The 18,087-nt window shown below is 44.7% G+C and overlaps 1 protein-coding gene across 2 annotated transcripts in view; it reads left to right on the forward strand.

Annotated features, from left to right (window-relative positions):
- Positions 1-18,087, forward strand: part of CORO1C (coronin 1C) — a 92,461-nt gene that overhangs the window by 21,771 nt on the left and 52,603 nt on the right. For both annotated transcript variants that reach the window (XM_081168565.1, XM_081168564.1), the window contains exon 2: positions 6,454-6,653. In XM_081168565.1, the coding sequence (XP_081024691.1) occupies positions 6,459-6,653 (195 nt within the window). In that variant the 5' untranslated portion in view covers positions 6,454-6,458. The remainder of the gene's footprint in view (positions 1-6,453; positions 6,654-18,087) is intronic.

Genomic DNA, 18,087 nt, shown 5'->3' on the forward strand with positions numbered 1-18,087 from the left:
TCTTCACACACCCCTCCCTCTGTCATAATGGGGGAGGGCATATGTTTCGCAACATGAAAAACCTAATTAGGCTAGAAAAATTGTCTTCAGGGCTTAAAATGGAGGCAGCAAAACCCCTCTTGCTTTCAGACACTAGGTAACCTTTGTTTAATTTTTCATCTGAACTTTATTGGAAGCATTTCAGGAGATCCATCATTCGTTCTTCTCATAACTGGAATCTGCATGTTTCTTCTGTCTGCTGCTCTGTACTTCTCATATACCTCCTTTGTTTTGAAAGGGAGCCAAATCAACATGACTGTGATTCAGAGCCAAGAATCACTCCCTTGGCTATGGAAATGGAGGCTTGGAGAGGCTGTGGAGCATGTGTGTGTTCATCTTGCACAGTTTCTGTTGAGAGTGCTGTGGCTTCATAACAGGAAAACCAAGGAAGAGAGGGGTGTGTAGGGGTGTGTGTGTGTGTGTGGAAAGGAAAATAGTCATTTTGTAAATTTTCTCCCCATTATTAGAAATGACACTTCCTCAGCCATTTTAAGGTTATTAGGGGGGTTTTTGGGAGGGGCGGGTGGAAACATGGACAGGTGGCGTTTAATCAATTGAAAAATTGTAGTCTTACATATTCACATATAAGAAGTTTGTACCTACAACTAAAAAGGTCATGTATGAATGTGTGATTTTTGAAAGGTCCTCTTTGAGGTAAGATGATATAGCCTTCTTACACAGGGCATCAGTACACCTTGGTTTTCCTATTTACTGAGGTATTAGAAATTCTGGCCAACTTTCGCTCATTTCCTCCTTGTGCAGTGACTGTAAATATAGTTTTGGTGTGCAGGTTTAGTGTTGCTTGCGTGAGACAGCTTTCTGACTTGCTTGTTGTAAAACATCAGATTTATATAGCTTTTGGCAAGCCTTGTGGGAGGAAATCTAACCAGTGGATGTTCTTGCAAAGCTGTTATGAAAATGTACTGGCCCAAGTACAGGTCTTGCCTTGCCTATCTTATCATGATGACAAAATGCATACATAAATGAGTCACCACAAACCAGGCAGCCAGAGCAAGAAGGGTGTTGCTGCAAGGGCGCAGTATCTGTCAAGTGAGTGTGTAGCTGAGTGGGAAGTAGGAGAGCCATTGTGCTTTGCCATTGCAACACCACAGGGCTGGATAGCGCTGTTTCCATTTCCCATCCTTTATTCCACTGGTTGAGTAGCTTGGAGAGCATAGGCTGGGATTCTTCCTAGATTTTAATTTGGGAGAGATGGCTCAAAAGTCTGTCTTTTCAATATGACTTTTTGGTTCCTGAAATTCATTCTGATTGTTCAGATAAAATATAATGGATAGAATTCTACAGGATGTGTTGCTAGTGTGTGAAAACAGTCAAGATCCAAAGATCTCCAGGCATTCACCTCCAGATGGTAGAGGTGTCAGACGCCATCCCGGCACCCAGGCATCTTCACTTGGTAGCAAGGGGCCAATATCCAGGTGCAAAATGTGCCTGACAGATTTCGAACACTGGAGGCAAGTTGCATCCCAAGATGAATTTTTCAACATTGAGCCATGGGAGAAATGAACTAAAGACTTGTCTGTTAGTCAGCAGCAAATCTGATTGTTTTCAGCAGTGTCTATGCTTCTGACTACTAGACATGTGTGGGATTCTACTATTAGCCTCCCCCATACCTTTAAATGAGAGGGTCCCAAGTAAATGATTCTGAGTGAATTATAGATGTTAGTAATCATCAGCCCAAGACCATAGAAAGGATCTAATCTGAGCATATATCTACAGTGCAAAGTTCTATTGGTTTTAAACTGGTTTAACTAGCATGGCTCCCTTTGTTCCTTCTCCAGAGAGTTGTGGGAATTGTGAGTGTTGAGTCACCGTGCTGAGAATTCTGCTTGTCATGCCTGGCCCCCTCCCACAGAACATACGAACATTCAATTGGTAGTGGGAATAACTGTTATTCCTCTAAATGCCTCTTCAAAACCCACCTTTTCCAAAGAGACTTCGACAGAACCCCTTCTTTTATTGGCTTACTAATCAAATTTATATCTCACCCTCCCAAAGGCACCTAGTGTGACAAACAAGTGATAAAACAATTTTCTAAAAAAAGCAATTCCAGTTCAGATACAGACCGAGAAAGATTTCAGTTTAAAGGTTTGTTGAAAGAGGAAGGTCTTTCAAGGGAAGGGAATTCCAAAAGGGCATTGAGTGGGACCTCCTGCTAAGGTGGTGTCTGCAAGGAGACCCTCACTTGCAGAGTGCAGTGACACCTCATATCCCACAGCAACCAAGCATAAGTAGGTGCAACTGAAATAAATGCCTGTTCTTCCCCAGTTTGTCCCTGCCTCCCTCTCTTCACTTTCTTGCCTTCTTTACAGTATTGGCTGCTTAAAGCAGGGACATCTACTCTTCACACTTTGCAAAGCTCTGTGCATGAAGAGGAGAGGTCTGTGCTGTTAATGTGCCCATTGATTCTTTGCCTTATGACAGGATGGTCTGAACTTCAGACATGCATCCCTAAGCAGTGTTTGAAATTCGCCAGGCGCGTTTTGCAACTGGTGTTTTGCAGGCCCAATTGCCACCACATGGAGATCTCTGTATGCCAGGTTAGCAACTGACATCTCTATCTGGCTGACTCCTCCAGCCTTCCTAAGCAGGTGAGCAGAAGTGTTTGTTTATTGCATTTATGTCCCACTTTTTGTCCATGGTTCACTCCCCTTCTCAATTAATCCCTCCAGCAACCCATTGAGGTAGGTTAAGAGGCTGTGGCCGGCCCAAGCTCACCCAGGGAGCTTCATGACTTGAGGGGGGATTTGAACCCTCATCTTCCAGGTCATAATCTGACACACTAACCACTACACCCCATTGGCTTCCTAGAGTATTTCTGCTGTAGTATGAGCTAAATTAAGCGGGTAAATAAGTATGGGGAAAGCAAAATGTTACTTGGAGAAGGATCTGAAATACTTTCCTTGAAGATTGAATTTGTTTTGTTCTGAATTGTTTTATTTGATGTTTTCATGTGTTGTAAACCACTTTAAGATTTTTTCTTTAAAATATAAAGTGGTATAGAAATGAAATTAATAACAAAAACAACACATTTCATTGGGTGGGGGGCGAGAATGGCGCCTAGACATTCAATTGTGGCTACCTAACCTTGGTTTCAGGTGCCTTTTGGCGATTAGGTTATGTATCTGAGTTTCTAACACTGTTAAGGAATACTTGACAGTGACTGAATTTACATATTTACATAGATGATGGTTTGCTGTGAACATGCAGATGGTTCCCACTTTGCTGCTCCTTTCATAGGCCAGGGTCTCTGGCCTAGCCTTACATTTGAACCAAGAACAAGGGTTTGTTTTGCTCCAGTTGCAACCCAAAGTTTGCTTTTGGCTTATCAGTCATGGTTTGTGATTTGTTGCTCCCATTAGCGGAGGAGCGAGGGAGGAGCCATCTGCACACTGAAGGCAGACTATTACCCTGGTTTATTGTGATGGCCAGTCTGTCTTTCTGAAAACCTCCAAGGAAAGCAATTCCGAAGACTCGGTGTTTCATTACTCTTATTTAAACCATAACAAGGTGATGCCTGACGAAGAAAATGTCAGGCACATATACACAGATATTGAATGCAGTAGTCCGTTCCTGGTTTGCCATTGTTTCCCCCCACAAGTAGTTTTGCTGTTGATAAAAGGTTTTTTGTGTGTGTGCTAATGTGCCATCTGCTCTGCTGTTTGTAAAAGTATAAAATTCCCACTAATGTAATTTTTTAAAAAACATGTCACGATGGAGTTGCCTAAGACTCTTGGATTAAGATAGATGGAATCTTTCACCTTTGGATCACTGTCTTGAACTCTATTCAGGTCACTACTAAATGTTTGTCCTTACAATTTGGCAGCTGTTTGGTCCGTGTGGAATCAGCTGGTAGCCTATTCCCAGGTGGACCAACTGTACCTGAGACACACTCCATGATTGGCTCCTTGTTACCAGTCTCTCCAGAAAGGGTTGGGCAGTCCTCCGCCTAGCCATAGGACAGGGCTTTAGTAAGTTTCAGGTGCTTTGGAGAATTGCCTCCGTTGTAGTTGGCCTGGTAGCTTTAACAAGTTTTATTGTTTCAGGGTTAATGTTACAATCTCTGTGTGTAGTATCAACACACTGCGTATAAAGATGTCTGACTTGGAACAAAGCTAGCTATAAGGCAGAGCACCTCTCAGATACCTGGGTGCTTCAGAAACCGTGGCTGCATTTTTAGAACGCTACCAAAAATGTTGAGATTTTGCTGGAAGCTGATAGAACTCTAAAGCATTTTCTCTTGTTTATAATGCAGCGTGCACTGTAGATGAGCTTTTGCAATTTAGTATTTCCATGTTTTGCTTAGTTGATTCACTTTCTTAACTGTAGATGTACTGGCCATTAACTTCTCCACTCACAAACTTACCAAAAACAGATTATCTTTGTTTAGGTTCAATCACACAAGCAGTTAAGGGTTGCTGTTTTTTTTGTTTTGTTTTTAAAAAGGGGATCTGTGTGTGTCAAGGAACACTTCTGTGTGTAATGGCCCAGGCCTTACATGGGTGGGAGGAGGCAGGCACCACTGGATTTGATGGTTTGGTAACCAGAGGTTTCTGTCAAGCTCCTTGCGCTTAAGCGCTTTTTTAGGTCTTGCTTGGAATTTTGTGAAATCCTAATGAGGGGAAAGATGTTCCCAGTAATTTTCAGCAGGGCTGGTGCTGAGGTCATTTGACATGTCAAATAGTATGACCGGTTGTTTGACGGTGGTCAGATATTCTATGCAGCCACAATGCCATGGCTAATCAGAGAACCTTAGCTAACAGTGAGTTAAAATAATTCAGTTAAATGTTTTGCTTCTATTGCATCACAATAAGTTAGCTAATTTATAATTGTAATTAGCATAAGTATCATACTTGCTGATAATTCTATTTTTATTGTTCTGATAAAGATAAAGCTTTTTATGTACTCAACCAACACTGGACAATATTTGATCAGACAACCGATCATGGTTTGTTTTGCATGGAGTTGGTTTGCTTGTTGGTCTGGTCAAATGTCCAAACGTAGTCTTAGGTGGTGACTTTGGAGAGTATCGTTTTTGGCAGCGTTCTTGATTCTCATGAGATTGTTGCCAGTCATGTTGACTAAATTGGACATCCTCCCCCACATGCAATCATGGATACTTGTTCCTTCCTTCTTCTGAGTTTTGGCATATTTCTAGTGTTACTGCAATGTTTTTGGGAAAGGTTCCTATTCTGAAACATAATGAAGACAAAGGAAGGGTGCAAGCATCAATGTGCTTACTCCACAGTAGCCCTGTTAAGCTTGGGTGTGTACTCAATAAATTTATATTCTGCTTGAATAGCTGAATAATAGGCTCCCAATTACAACAAACCATTCAATAAACTACAGTGAACTCAGAGAACCAAACAACAGTATTTAAACAAAATAGTTGATCTGGATTATGGGTTAGCTGGCACTGTTCCAGAGCTCAAAATTAGGTATTTGGAAGCACAGAATTGTGGAGTTGGAAGGGATCCCAAGGGTCATCTGTCCAACCCTCTGTGATGCAGGAATCTCAACACACAGTCCTCCATCCAATTTGAAACCATACCAAACCCTGCTTAGCTTTGCAAATTATCTTGTCAGTGGAGCAAAGGAGTTACCTCGGCTGTTCCAGGGTCCTTCCAGATGGGTGTTTATTGGTGCTCCTCATGTGTGCAAGGCGTTTTTTTTCATAGAATCATAGAATCATAGAGTTGGAAGAGACCACAAGGGCCATCGAGTCCAACCCCCTGCCAAGCAGGAAACACCATCAGAGCATTCCTGACATATGGTTGTCAAGCCTCTGCTTAAAGACCTCCAAAGAAGGAGACTCCACCACTCTCCTTGGCAGCAAATTCCACTGTCAAACAGCTCTTACTGTCAGGAAGTTCTTCCTAATGTTTAGGTGGAATCTTCTTTCTTGTAGTTTGGATCCATTGCTCCGTGTCCGCTTCTCTGGAGCAGCAGAAAACAACCTTTCTCCCTCCTCTATGTGACATCCTTTTATATAGTTGAACATGGCTATCATATCACCCCTTAACCTCCTCTTCTCCAGGCTAAACATGCCCAGCTCCCTTAGTCGTTCCTCATAAGGCATCGTTTCCAGGCCTTTGACCATTTTGGTTGCCCTCCTCTGGACACGTTCCAGTTTGTCAGTGTCTTTCTTGAACTGTGGTGCCCAGAACTGGACACAGTACTCCAGGTGAGGTCTGACCAGAGCAGAATACAGTCCACACAATGTCAAAATTTCAGTATGTATATTTTCCCTACTTAATCCAGAAAGGGATAATCTGATGTATTTTTATTTTTTTAAAAAATGTTGCCAACAACCCATTTGCGATATTAAACCTCCATCTGGAAACACCCTAACTGGAGGAATCAGAGTAACCCATGCTGAATTTTCTTCTTCTGCAGAAACAATGAGACGAGTGGTACGACAGAGCAAGTTTCGGCACGTGTTTGGTCAAGCAGTGAAAAACGACCAGTGTTACGATGACATTAGAGTTTCTCGGGTGACGTGGGACAGTTCTTTTTGTGCAGTAAATCCCAACTTCGTTGCAATAATAATAGAGGCTAGCGGTGGTGGTGCCTTCCTGGTTCTGCCTCTACACAAGGTAAGTGGCATTTTAAACAATAGTTTAAACATGGTCCTGTAGCTTCCTCTGCCCAATTATTACAATATTTTATTTTTCCTTCAGAATACGAAAAGTCCAGCAGACAGAAACATAGGTCATGTGACTGCTAGAATTTGGTGGTGTTGGGCAACACATTCATTATACAGTGGTGCCTCGCAAGACGAAATTAATCAGTTCCTTGAGTCTCTTCGTCTAGCGGTTTTTTCGTCTTGCAAAGCAACCCTATTAGCGGATTAGCGCTATTAGCGGTTTAGCGGCTATTAAAGGCTTAGCGGCTATTAAAGGCTTAGCGGATTAGCGGCTAAAAGGCTATTAGCGGCTTAGAAAAAGGGGGGGAAGCGTAAAAAAATCGGAACATTCGCAAGACGTTTTCGTCTTGCAAAGCAAGCCCATAGGGAAAATCGTCTTGCGAAGCAGCTCAAAAACGGAAAACCCTTTCGTCTAGCAGGTTTTCCGTCTTGCGAGGCATTCGTCTTGCGGGGCACCACTGTAGTCATTTTGTATCTTAACAAGTACCAGTCTAATTCAGGAGAAGAACAAGTTGCTTGCTAGCTTAGAGGCCTCTCTCTCTCCAAACTAACAGCTCCCATCCATGGCACATTGTATTTGAAATTGCTTTCTTTTTTTTAATAGAAATGTGAAGACACACAAAATGGAAGAACAGCCCTATTCATGCTGCCACAATTATAAAGCGAACGTGTGTGTAGGAGTGGGACCCTGCTAGCAGGCTCCACCTACTGACTTACTGCAAATTCAGGTGGTTGTGTGAACATAATAGAAACATCAGGAGCTTCCTTATACTGAGCTGGACCATTGGCTTATCTAACTTTCTTTTGTTTACATTGAGAGTGTGTTGTCCAGGGTTTCAGGCAGGGCTTCTCCCACCGTATGTGGAGCTGCTGGGGATTGAACACATCATCCGCCACTGAGCTGCAGTCATTTGGAATGTCCATACATAGCCTTAACTTTGCAGTCAGGGATCTTGCTTCTTATACTTGTATGTAGACTCAGAATTCAGAACCTGGGCTAAAATGAGTTAGTATTTTTGTAGGGGACTAGGAGGCAAAAGGCCCTGATGGTTTATTTTGAATATTTGTATTCTGCCTTCTGGTTGACTTATTTTCAGGGCAACTTACCACAGAATTCAAAAAAGCCCTGTCCCAGCGCAGCTGATAGTTGGATCAATGTGGCCTTTTTTGGCAGGAAAACAGTCTCCCCACAGCTGCTCATTCTCTGACCAGTGGGACGAGACTGATCTGTCCCTTGACAGGATGATCTTCCTGGGAGGCAAGGAGCACAACCTCCTGTGGCCCTTGTTCCTCTGAACCCAGTATGTGTGTTTGCTTCCCTTCAGTTCTGCAGTCTCTGGGTAAGTCAAGGACTGCAATAAAATGTTGCAGCATGAAGTGCTATTTGGTCACTCTTTCTGTTTCTCAGCAACATTCAACATTTTGTTCCCACTGAACATACTCAGTCCTCATTGGATTGTGGTTGGGTCTCTTTCCTTCGGGTTTTTCCTGTAGGGTTTTTTTTTGGGGGGGGGGTACTTTCACAAACCTTGAGGGTTCTCCAAAGCATGTTGATGTATCTCTGTTATGCATGGACGTTGTTGCTTTGGTTGCAGACCCTTGCAGTCTGAAAATTTGAAACAGAAGGAATAGTTGATAATTCAGGGTATCTGTTAGATAAGCTAAGTACCAGAGGGTTTTCAGTATAATAAAAAACCAGCCCAGAACTTGTATGAATATTGTGAAATCCCATTCCTATGCAGATCTGTTAGATTTCCTTACTTGTGATAAGTGAAGCTGTCAAACAGGACTTAATATGCCTTTCTTGCATCAAGGGCTTGCTTGCACGGCGCCTCAGAGTAGACAATAGAATTTCAAGCACCCCTAGTCTTCCTGAATTTATCTGTTCCAGTCTCAGCCGGACAGGCTTCCTTCCTCCCTCTGTGTGGATACTCTTAAAACCACGTGTGTTTTAATGTTGGAGCCCTGCTGGTCTTTAGGTGGCTGTTGCTATCTGAAGCAGATAGGGTACATTTCAGTGGCATTCAGAGGGTCTGTTAAGGCCATGTAAGATTTTGGGGAGCTGCTCTGTGGAGAACCTATCTCCCAACAGGCTGTTGCCTCCCAGCAGGGAGGGCACAGGCCTCCCTGTAACATTTCTTGCATGAAGTGGGCTGGGGAGAGCAACAGTCCTGTTCTTCCATCCGCATTCTGTAGCAACAAACAAATCAAATGCCTCTCTTTTTCTTCCTATGAAAGCTTTTCCCATATTCTCATAGCAGGAATAATAACTATGATCAGAGTCCTGGTGTAGAAGCCCCCACAATATACTGAGTGGGTGTTTTCCTATGTGCTTTGTGGCTCTGATGCTGGCAGGGCAGAGGAGTGCCTATTTCCCACTCTCATTTAAGGGGGGGGGGGGAGAGAGAGAGAGAGAGAGAGAGAGAGAGAGAGAGAGAGAGATGGAGGAAGCGGAGCTGCCTGTTCTTTGCATTTCTCTCTCTCTCCCTCTGCAGCCCTGCCTCCACCACGGCTGCAGCAGCAGCAGCAGCATTTCCACAGCTGTCAGTGCAGGGCTCTGACAGTGGTTTTTACCATATATGGCCATTACAGCTCTTTGGGTTGGGAGGCAGGCTGAATAATTTCCACCCTTTGCTTTGATTGGCCAATATGAGCCTGGAAGAAGGATGGGATAGGAGCTCTTCTGCAAAAAAGGGAGAAGCAGCTTTGAGTCAAGTGGAAAGGGCGGCTTAACTCTTTGCTGCCGGGTTTTTGTATCGCTCGTGCATGTGCCAGCGGAATTCTACCTGGCAGCTCCTCTCTCTCTTGGTTTCTGAGTGTGCAAGTGAGTGGGAGGTTTAAATAATTCTCATACGGTTATCTGGGGAGACATACCATGTGCAGCTCTTGACAGCCCTGGCTGTAATGTGCTGTGCATGGAATTAAAAAGCAGGGGGGAAACCAGTGCTGTTAAAGCACCTCTTCCTGATAGGAGCCCTTTACAGCAAGGAAGGGGAAGGATGTGCCAAATGCCTGGGATGGCAGAAAGTGCAGCAGTTTGGCTTCACATGATCAATAAATTGCTTTTTTATTGCAGAGTACTTGAGAAGTCTGCACTTTTATTTTTAAAAAGCAACCTTAGATTAAAAAATGAATATGAGGAAATAGATCTTCAAGCATTGCTCAGAGCCCACTCTTTCCTGCAGGGAATCAGAATTCAGGTGTAGGAGGTAAAGGACCCCTGGATGGTTAAGTTCAGACAAAGGTGACTATGGGGTTGCAGCGCTCACCTCGCTTTTAGGCCTAGGGAGCCAGCGTTTGTCCACAGACAGCTTTCCGAGTCATGTGGGCAGCATGACTAAACCGCTTCTGGCGCAGTGGAACACCGTGACGGAAGCCAGAGCGTACGGAAACGCCATTTCCCTTCACACTGCAGCGGTACCTATTTAACTACTTGCACTCTGACGTGCTTTCGAACTGCTAGGTTGGCAGGAGCAGGGACCGAGCAACAGGAGCTCACCCCATTGCGTGGATTTGAACCTCCAACCTTCTGATCAGCAAGCCCAAGAGGTTCAGTGGTTTAGACCACAGCACCACCCGCATGATATTTGTGGAGACTTGAAGTCAGTGGCTACTGTATCTAGGCACCAGCAAAAGCCAGACTGCAACGTGAAGTGGGATTGTGCGTGCCCGAGAGCAGCCCTGTTCTCCTGCTCCCTGCTTTCTCCTTGGCAGAGGGCAGTGAGTGGCCCTGCTGAGAGCAGACATGTGGCAGGGCGAGCTGGGCTTTCAGCAGAGTAGGGGCTCTTCAGCAGATGAACCTTCTTCATTTTGGCCATGATCTTTTACGAACAAGATGAAACTTTGGGAGGGGGTGGTGCTGTGTAATTCCTTGGGAATATTTGGCAGCTTGAATTAAAGGCTTTAACTAATTTTCCTGTTAAGCCAGATGTTGTGAATAAAACTGGGAAGTTCCTTGTGTTTTTCCTTTCAGCCACGCAGTCTTTTCTTTAAGGGACCAACTTCTTTTAGTGAGTGTGTGTAACGGCAATCATTTAGAGCTCTCGTTCGGCAATGATGCTGGAAAAGGTATCAGAGGCAGATTGAAAAGCAGAAGTACTTTATGTCTGGAGTTCTAGTTCAGACAAATAGCAGCTGAAGTTTTTGGACTGCATCACTTCAGATTGTTTAAAGAAGATAATTTCCTTCACTAAGGATGTCAGAAGAGTGTTTAAATTTCTGTGTTGGGGGAGCTAGTTTGCATAGGAAAGCGTTCAGCCCTGTATGAGCTGTTATCTGCATGCTGACATGGTGTGTCCTGCTTGCAGGCAGGATGTGCATGGCCGCTGTTAGAACAGCAAGCGAGAGTAGAGAGTTCCCCAGCAACTGGGGTCCTGTGGCTTCTGCTGAACATCAGTGGCTGAAATCAGTTGCTGGGGAGCAACAAGTTGGCTGTTGCCTTCACATGTTTTTTTGAGGGCTTCGCAGAAGCACCAGGATGGCCAGTGACAGAAGCAGCGTCCTGGACTAGTTGGGCCTTTTGGTTTGATCCAGCAGGGCTTTTCTTATGTTTAAGGCCTAATTCTCGAAGGAGCTAAACATATTTCTTGACTAAGAACAATGAAAAAGAGCCCCAGAGGACCAGAAATTCTGAAACTGACCACCCAGGTGGCTCTGAGAAGTCCACAACCAGCACATGAAGGCAGCAGCCATCCCATTGTTGCCCCCAGCAACTAATATTCAGAGAATTCAGCCTCTTTGGGGTCATGAAGCTTGTGGGTGCTCTTCTGGAGGAAAGCCCCTTCTGCTTCTGAAGCTGATAGCAAAAAGGTTTTCCATTATAAAAAGCTTACAAGCTGTGGCCCTGCTCCTCAGACTGGCCTGTGGGAGCTCTGTCGGCTGCTGTGCTGCTCCACTCAACAGCTGATGGGCAGAAAGCCCTTCCTGGCAGTGGGCTCATCTGTGCAGCTTCCCTGCCCTTTCTGGCGAGATTGAGGGGAGGAGGAAGGGGGTCTACGCTGCCCCTTAGATGACCCTTGTGATCTATGCTTCTGAACAGGTAAAACAGCTGTTTAGAGGGTGCTCCCCACATGTGCATTTCGCTTATGCATGTGGGGGCTTGGAAAGTGGGGAAGTTGCCTGTATAATCTAGGGCAGGTGGGCGAGACTTGGCCAGAATGGTCTGGTGGGTTCTCCACCCCCTGCTGCAAGGAATTTCATGGAATCCTTACCACTGATTGCAAAACATGTTCCTTTAAGGGGGGAAATGGCAACTAAAAAACCTAATGATGCACTTACACCCTTTATTTCTGGCTTTTTTGTCTTTTTGTGAGAATATGGGATATTCTCTCCTCTTTGCATGAAACTTAATCTTGCTTCTCTCCTGTTGTGGTTTCTGTTGCCTCTTCTCAAAAGCTAGCATTTTCACAGGAACAGTGTGCAAACCATTGCATGTGCAGGATAAAAGCCCCCACCATATGTTGTATCCATAGTTGGTCTTTCCTGCCCTTCAATGTTCCTCCTGGGCATTCAGTTGTGTCATCTCTGAGGGATATGGTGTTTCATCTTACTGCACAACTGAGAAATCAAGAAACCTGCAGTTGCTGGGGAATATGCCTATAGTTTGCACCTGTATAATCTGTATGAAACATTGGGCCCTTCCCCGCAACCTTTCCTGTTCCTAATTCCTCCGGGAAGACCCCTTTTTGAACTTACTAGCATGTGCTAACATCAGAAGCCTTCCCAGGCATCCCTTGAAGTCTTCCAGTGGCTGGGGTGGGGGGGGGGAGTGCTAACAGAAGTTCATTACTACTGTTTTCTTCTGTTGAGGGACTATCAGCACTTTCACTCATAAAACTTGCCTATGAAAATGTTGGTTTTAGTTTGAAACTTGGCGTGCAAATCTGAAGCTTAGGATCAAAATCCCTCCTCATTTTTGGAAGCTGCACTATTTGTTTTTCTGGGGAAAGACCAGAATTAAGAAACGGCATCTCTTGCTTGCTCCACACAGCTGAACCTCTGCCAGCTAAATAAGTCATTCCTGTCCTGAGAGCAGTGAGGAAGAAACTGCAAGTGTTGGGTTACTGTAGAAGTTAAGGTCTGTGGACTATGTGGCATGGAGTGAAGCTGTGACTAATAGGGCAGGCCAACAGCCAGTAAACGGGCAAGCCACCAACCTAGGATTATCACGTCTCTTGCTCTTTGCCTTCTCTTTTATGCTCACAAGGAATTTGATGTGGAAGTGAAGCCTTCCAAATTCAGCCCCAGCATCTACTAAGTAGACAGTTTTGTGGCACAAGTTAATTTATCAGAAATGAGTAGCATCCCATTCTTTTGTGATTTCTCTAAATTCAGCTCCTCCTCCTCATGTTAATATATACTAAATATATATTTGACTGAGGGCCTGTGTAGTGTAACTACAGAGGCAGTGTAACTAACAGAGCAGGGTGGTCCAATACACGGCCCGAGGGCCACATGCGGCCCTCGATGAATTTTTTTGTGGCTCTCAGCCTCATTTGCCTGCCCCCCCCATGTTGCCTTCCCAAAGCCTGGTAAGTGCGGTGCTGGCTTTGGGAAGGAGGCATGAGGATTCTGACAGGGTCCTAGAGTCCTCCTTCCTCCTTCCCAAAACCTTGTTAGTACTTTCCCAGCTTACATACAACACAAAAAGAAATTGTACAACTTTACTATAAAAACAGGATTTCAGCCATAGAGGCCAGTCTAGTAGGTCAGGGCTTCACGGATGACAGAGAGGAGGGCATTCCTGAGGCAGTCACAGTGGTTCAGAAGTAGTGACACAGAAAGGTATTCTGCTTCTTCTGGTTTCTAAGGAATGCAAGCTAGATACAGTGGTACCTCGGTTTACGAACTTAATCCATTCCAGAAGTCCGTTCTTAAACCGAAACCATTCTTAAACCAAGGCGTGCTTTCCCTGATGAGGCCTCCCGCCACCGGTGCCCTTCCACCATTCGGATTCCATTCTTAGACTGAGGTCAAGTTCACAAACCAGGACACTACTTCCAGTTTAGTGGAGTTCGTAAACTGAATTGTTCATAAACAGGACTGTTCTTAAACCGAGGTACCACTGTACTCTTCTAGATTTTGCCATTCTCCTCCCCTCCCAATACAGTAGGAGCAACAAACTGCTGTTCAGTACTTGAAATGCAGTAGCTGTGCCAAGTACTCAGTTTCTTCCTCTGGCAAGCAAGTTGGCAGTTTTGTTCTGCCTGTATCTGTCACAGCTAATTTTGTGGTGAATTTCTGCGCATTGCCATAGATCTTTCCAGGGCAGATATTCCATAGAAACTACTGCATTTTCAGGGACCTTTGTTCTTGGACCTAGCACTTCTCTGTGTTCCGTTGTAAGCACATGGCACTGAGCAATGAAGTCATTTGGCTGCTTGGTTCGTAGTCTTCCCAGTGGGTTGAGATACCAGCCCTATTACTACCTCTTAGCTATTTGGATATTTGAAAAACTAATTGAGTCGCACAGGCCTGATGAGGCTCCTCATGCTTTCTAAAAAAAATCCTTGAGCCATAAATCATTTGAGTCCTGATAACAAATCACGTAGCTTTAAAGCTTGTCTCTTGCTGACCATGGCAGTCTCCAGCAAGAGTTTCTCCTGCACAACCTGCTTTGAGCTGAATGGAATGGGAGCAGGGAGGGGGAGCCCACGGAGAGACTTGTGCTAGTTCCGTTTACTCCAGTAGGGCCTGTGTGCTGGAGGAGTTCCTGTTGAATTGCAGCCTGTGTCCATGGATCAGAATAAGTTAGTTTCCTGAGAAGAATATGGCAACCCGTTGTTTTACACACCATTTTTGTTTCTACCATTTCAAGATTTGGATCCTGCAAAGCAGGGCCCCACTTTCTAAGTGTGATGGTGCTCTGCGAAATGTAGAACTACAAACTGGATATTATTATTTATTAAATTATTATTTATTAAAGGTGTAAAAGGTGCTTTTCACAGCCAGTCCGTTGCTCTTCAAGACTTCCAAAGTACTTCTTTCAAATGGAACTATCTGTCAGAACCGCCCCTGATTACTATCAACTCAACTCCAAACAGTGCTAAGTTATGTGTCCTGGGTGGTTCTGCTCTGGGCAAGATGTTTTTGATTCCAAAACCCCATATTCACGTTTCAATCATTAAATTTTCCACCTTGTTTCCCCACTCTTACAGTCCCATAGGACTATAAAGACACAATTTATATGCACATCTTGCTTCTTACCCCCCACCCCCCCACCCCATGTTAGCTCATGAACATCTTCAGTCTGCTACTGGTGCTGTGTAACAGGCTTAGGGGACTTTGAATGAGTTTTGCTCATCATCTGATAGCTGTTCATGTTTCAACCAGTTGCTTTGCTAGAACTTTCAGTTGCTAACTGATGTTACTTGAATGTATTCTGTGAGTTTTGATGGAAGGTACAAGCTTTGTGTCCCCAGAGCAACTTAAATGGCTCTGTAGCAGTCTTTTGGTGATGGTGGTGTTACTATATTCCCTGTTTCCTTATCTTAACAAGGGTTAGTCATGGAGAGCTTGGCCGGCTTGCTGGATGACTGATGGCCATTTGTCATGGTCTGCATCAACTCTATGGTCTTCATTTAAGTCTAGCACCTGGGTATAACCCATCTGGTGTTGGTAGATGTGGGTGCTCTATAGATGCAGCAGGTCTTGTTAAATGATGAGAGGTGGGACTGAGGTTTTGAACCTTGAGGTGGGAGTGAGTTGCTGCCAGGCCATAGGAGAAACTGTTTCTCTATGAAGGAGAGAGCTTCGTTTGCGTTTCAAACCCATTCTTTGTGATCTAGTTTTCTTCCCCCCTCTGCTCCATTCTTCAGCATACACAAAGCGGAATGTACAAGTTGGTGCCACTTCCTTATTTCCAGCTGGGGCGATAACAGACATTCCTGAGGAAGTGACTTTCTACATTCAGTTATCTGAGAAGTATATTTCTGCGATTAGCTGCCTCTTTCTATGAGAAAGACGGGGTTAGTCATGGTGGAAGACTGCACCAGTTTTCCTGCCCATCCTATCAGGACTTTTACACAGAAATCTATTTTGGCCTGTGTGACTTCATTAAATGGTCTTATTTGGCAAACTTTAAGCCCTCTGGAAGGGTTTGTGTGAAAAGCTAGCTTATTTATTTTATTTATCAGCTAAATTTCCATACTGCTCTTCATCCAAGGATCACAGGGTGGTTTACAAATATAAAAAGACAAAAGTATATAACATAGTAACAAACAAATACCCCCCCCCCAAAAAAAACCAGCCCATAGATTGTGTAAATAGCCAAAGGCCTGAGAGAAAAGAAACAACAAAGGTAATCGTACAGGATGACCAAAGCAGTTTCTGTGTCAAAACTCAGCGTAAAGCCCAATTGAAATGGATCTAGAATATCATTTTCCTCCAAGAGCATCTGGATCTGTTCCATGACCACCCACTCAAGAACCTTTCCCCAAAAAGGGAGAATCCTGGCTGGTAGTTAGTTAGATTTTCAGAATCTAGGGAAGGTTTCTTGAGGAGTGGTTTTGCCACTGCCTCCTTCAAACAGGCAAGGACCACTCCCTTGCGTAAGGAGGCAGTGATCACCTACCTTCCTGGCCCAGCCAGATGTCCCTTTCCTGCTAGTTTTTATCACTCATGCGGGGCGAAGGTCCAGAGCACGTGGCCACCCCAACTGACCCAGGCACCTTTTCTGCATCCTCAGGCCTTACCAGCTGAAACTCATCCAACACAACAGGACTAGACTGTGCTCTGGACACCCCTCGAGATTCATCTGCTTTAACAGTGGATTCAAGATCCCAGCAGATGCAAGTGATTTTGTAGTCAAAATGTTTTGCAAAACAAGTCAGTTAAGGGTTGTTTTAAGCTTAATATCCCATACATCTACAGTGGTACCTTGGGTTACATACACTTCAGGTTACATGCGCTTCAGGTTACAGACTCCACTAACCCAGAAATAGTACCTCGGGTTAAGAACTTTGCTTCAGGATGAGAACAGAAATTGTGTTCCAGCGGCGCGGCGGCAGCAGGAGGCCCCATTAGCTAAAGTGGTGCTTCAGGTTAAGAACAGTTTCAGGTTAAGAACAGACCTCCGGAACGAATTAAGTACTTAACCCGAGGTATCACTGTAATTGCTAGGAATTGTTCTGTGCTACAGCTGCTCATTTGTTTTTATCTTAGTTTTATCAACATCCATAATGATTGCTCTAAAGTGACCAGCCTACTTTTAGGCACTTAATTATTTTGTGGCGTTTAACATTAAAAACAACTCAAAACACTGTCATGATGCATATTGCAGAAAGTAGTACTAACATACTGTACATGTTCGCCCTAGTGAGGAACCAGGATTGTATTTTGGGATCTCTCCCACCCAATGAGCAGGTTTGCAGGTAACACTAAGCCATGGTTAGTGACCATAGTTTGCTCTCAAGCCATTCAAAACCAGGTTCTAATCCGGATTTCTCAGTCTCTGATATGAGAGCAATTTGTAGCTAGCAGTTACTTTGTTTTGGACAACATAGTTAACCATAGTTACTCTAAATCAGGAGAAAGTATTATTATGGTCGGGGACAGAGGGTGGCGCTTGGGGGGGAATTGTCATTGCGCCACTCCTTGGTGTGTGGAGTACCTCAGGGTTCAATACTCTCCCCGATGCTTTTCAACATCTTTATGCGCCCCCTCGCCCAGCTTGTTCGGAGTTTTGGGCTGGGTTGCCATCAGTATGCTGATGACACCCAACTCTATCTGTTGATGGATGGCCATCCTGACTCGGCCCCAGACACACTGACCAGATGTTTGGAAGCTGTGGCTGGATGGATACGTGGGAGCCGGTTGAAGCTAAATCCTTCGAAGACAGAGGTCCTGTGGCTGGGACGGGGCGATATGGGATTGAGGGGGCAACTCTCATCTCTTCCGGGGGCGCAATTAGTGCCAGCACCGTCCGTTAAGAGTTTGGGTGTAATCTTTGACACCTCCCTTTCCGTGGAGGCGTAGATTGCAGCTATAACAAAGGCAGCATTTTTCCATCTCCGCCAAGCTAAGCAGTTGGCTCCTTACCTCTCTCGCCCTGACCTAGCCACTGTGATCCACGCAACTGTCACCTCCAGACTGGATTATTGTAACTCGCTCTACGTGGGGCTGCCCTTGAGACTGACCCAGAAACTCCAGCGGGTGCAGAATGCTGCAGCGAGACTCCTTACGAGGTCTTCGCTGCGAGATCACATTCACCCGGTGCTATACCAGCTGCACTGGCTCCCGGTGGAGTACAGGATCAGGTTTAAGGTGCTGGTTTTAACCTTTAAAGCCCTATACGGCCTAGGACCCTCGTACCTACGGGACCGCCTCTCCTGGTATGCCCCACAGAGAAACTTACGGTCTTCAAATAAAAACATATTGAAGGTTAG

The sequence above is a fragment of the Podarcis bocagei genome, assembly GCF_964188305.1.
Source record: "Podarcis bocagei genome assembly, chromosome: 13".
In the NCBI taxonomy this organism is placed as follows: domain Eukaryota; kingdom Metazoa; phylum Chordata; class Lepidosauria; order Squamata; family Lacertidae; genus Podarcis; species Podarcis bocagei.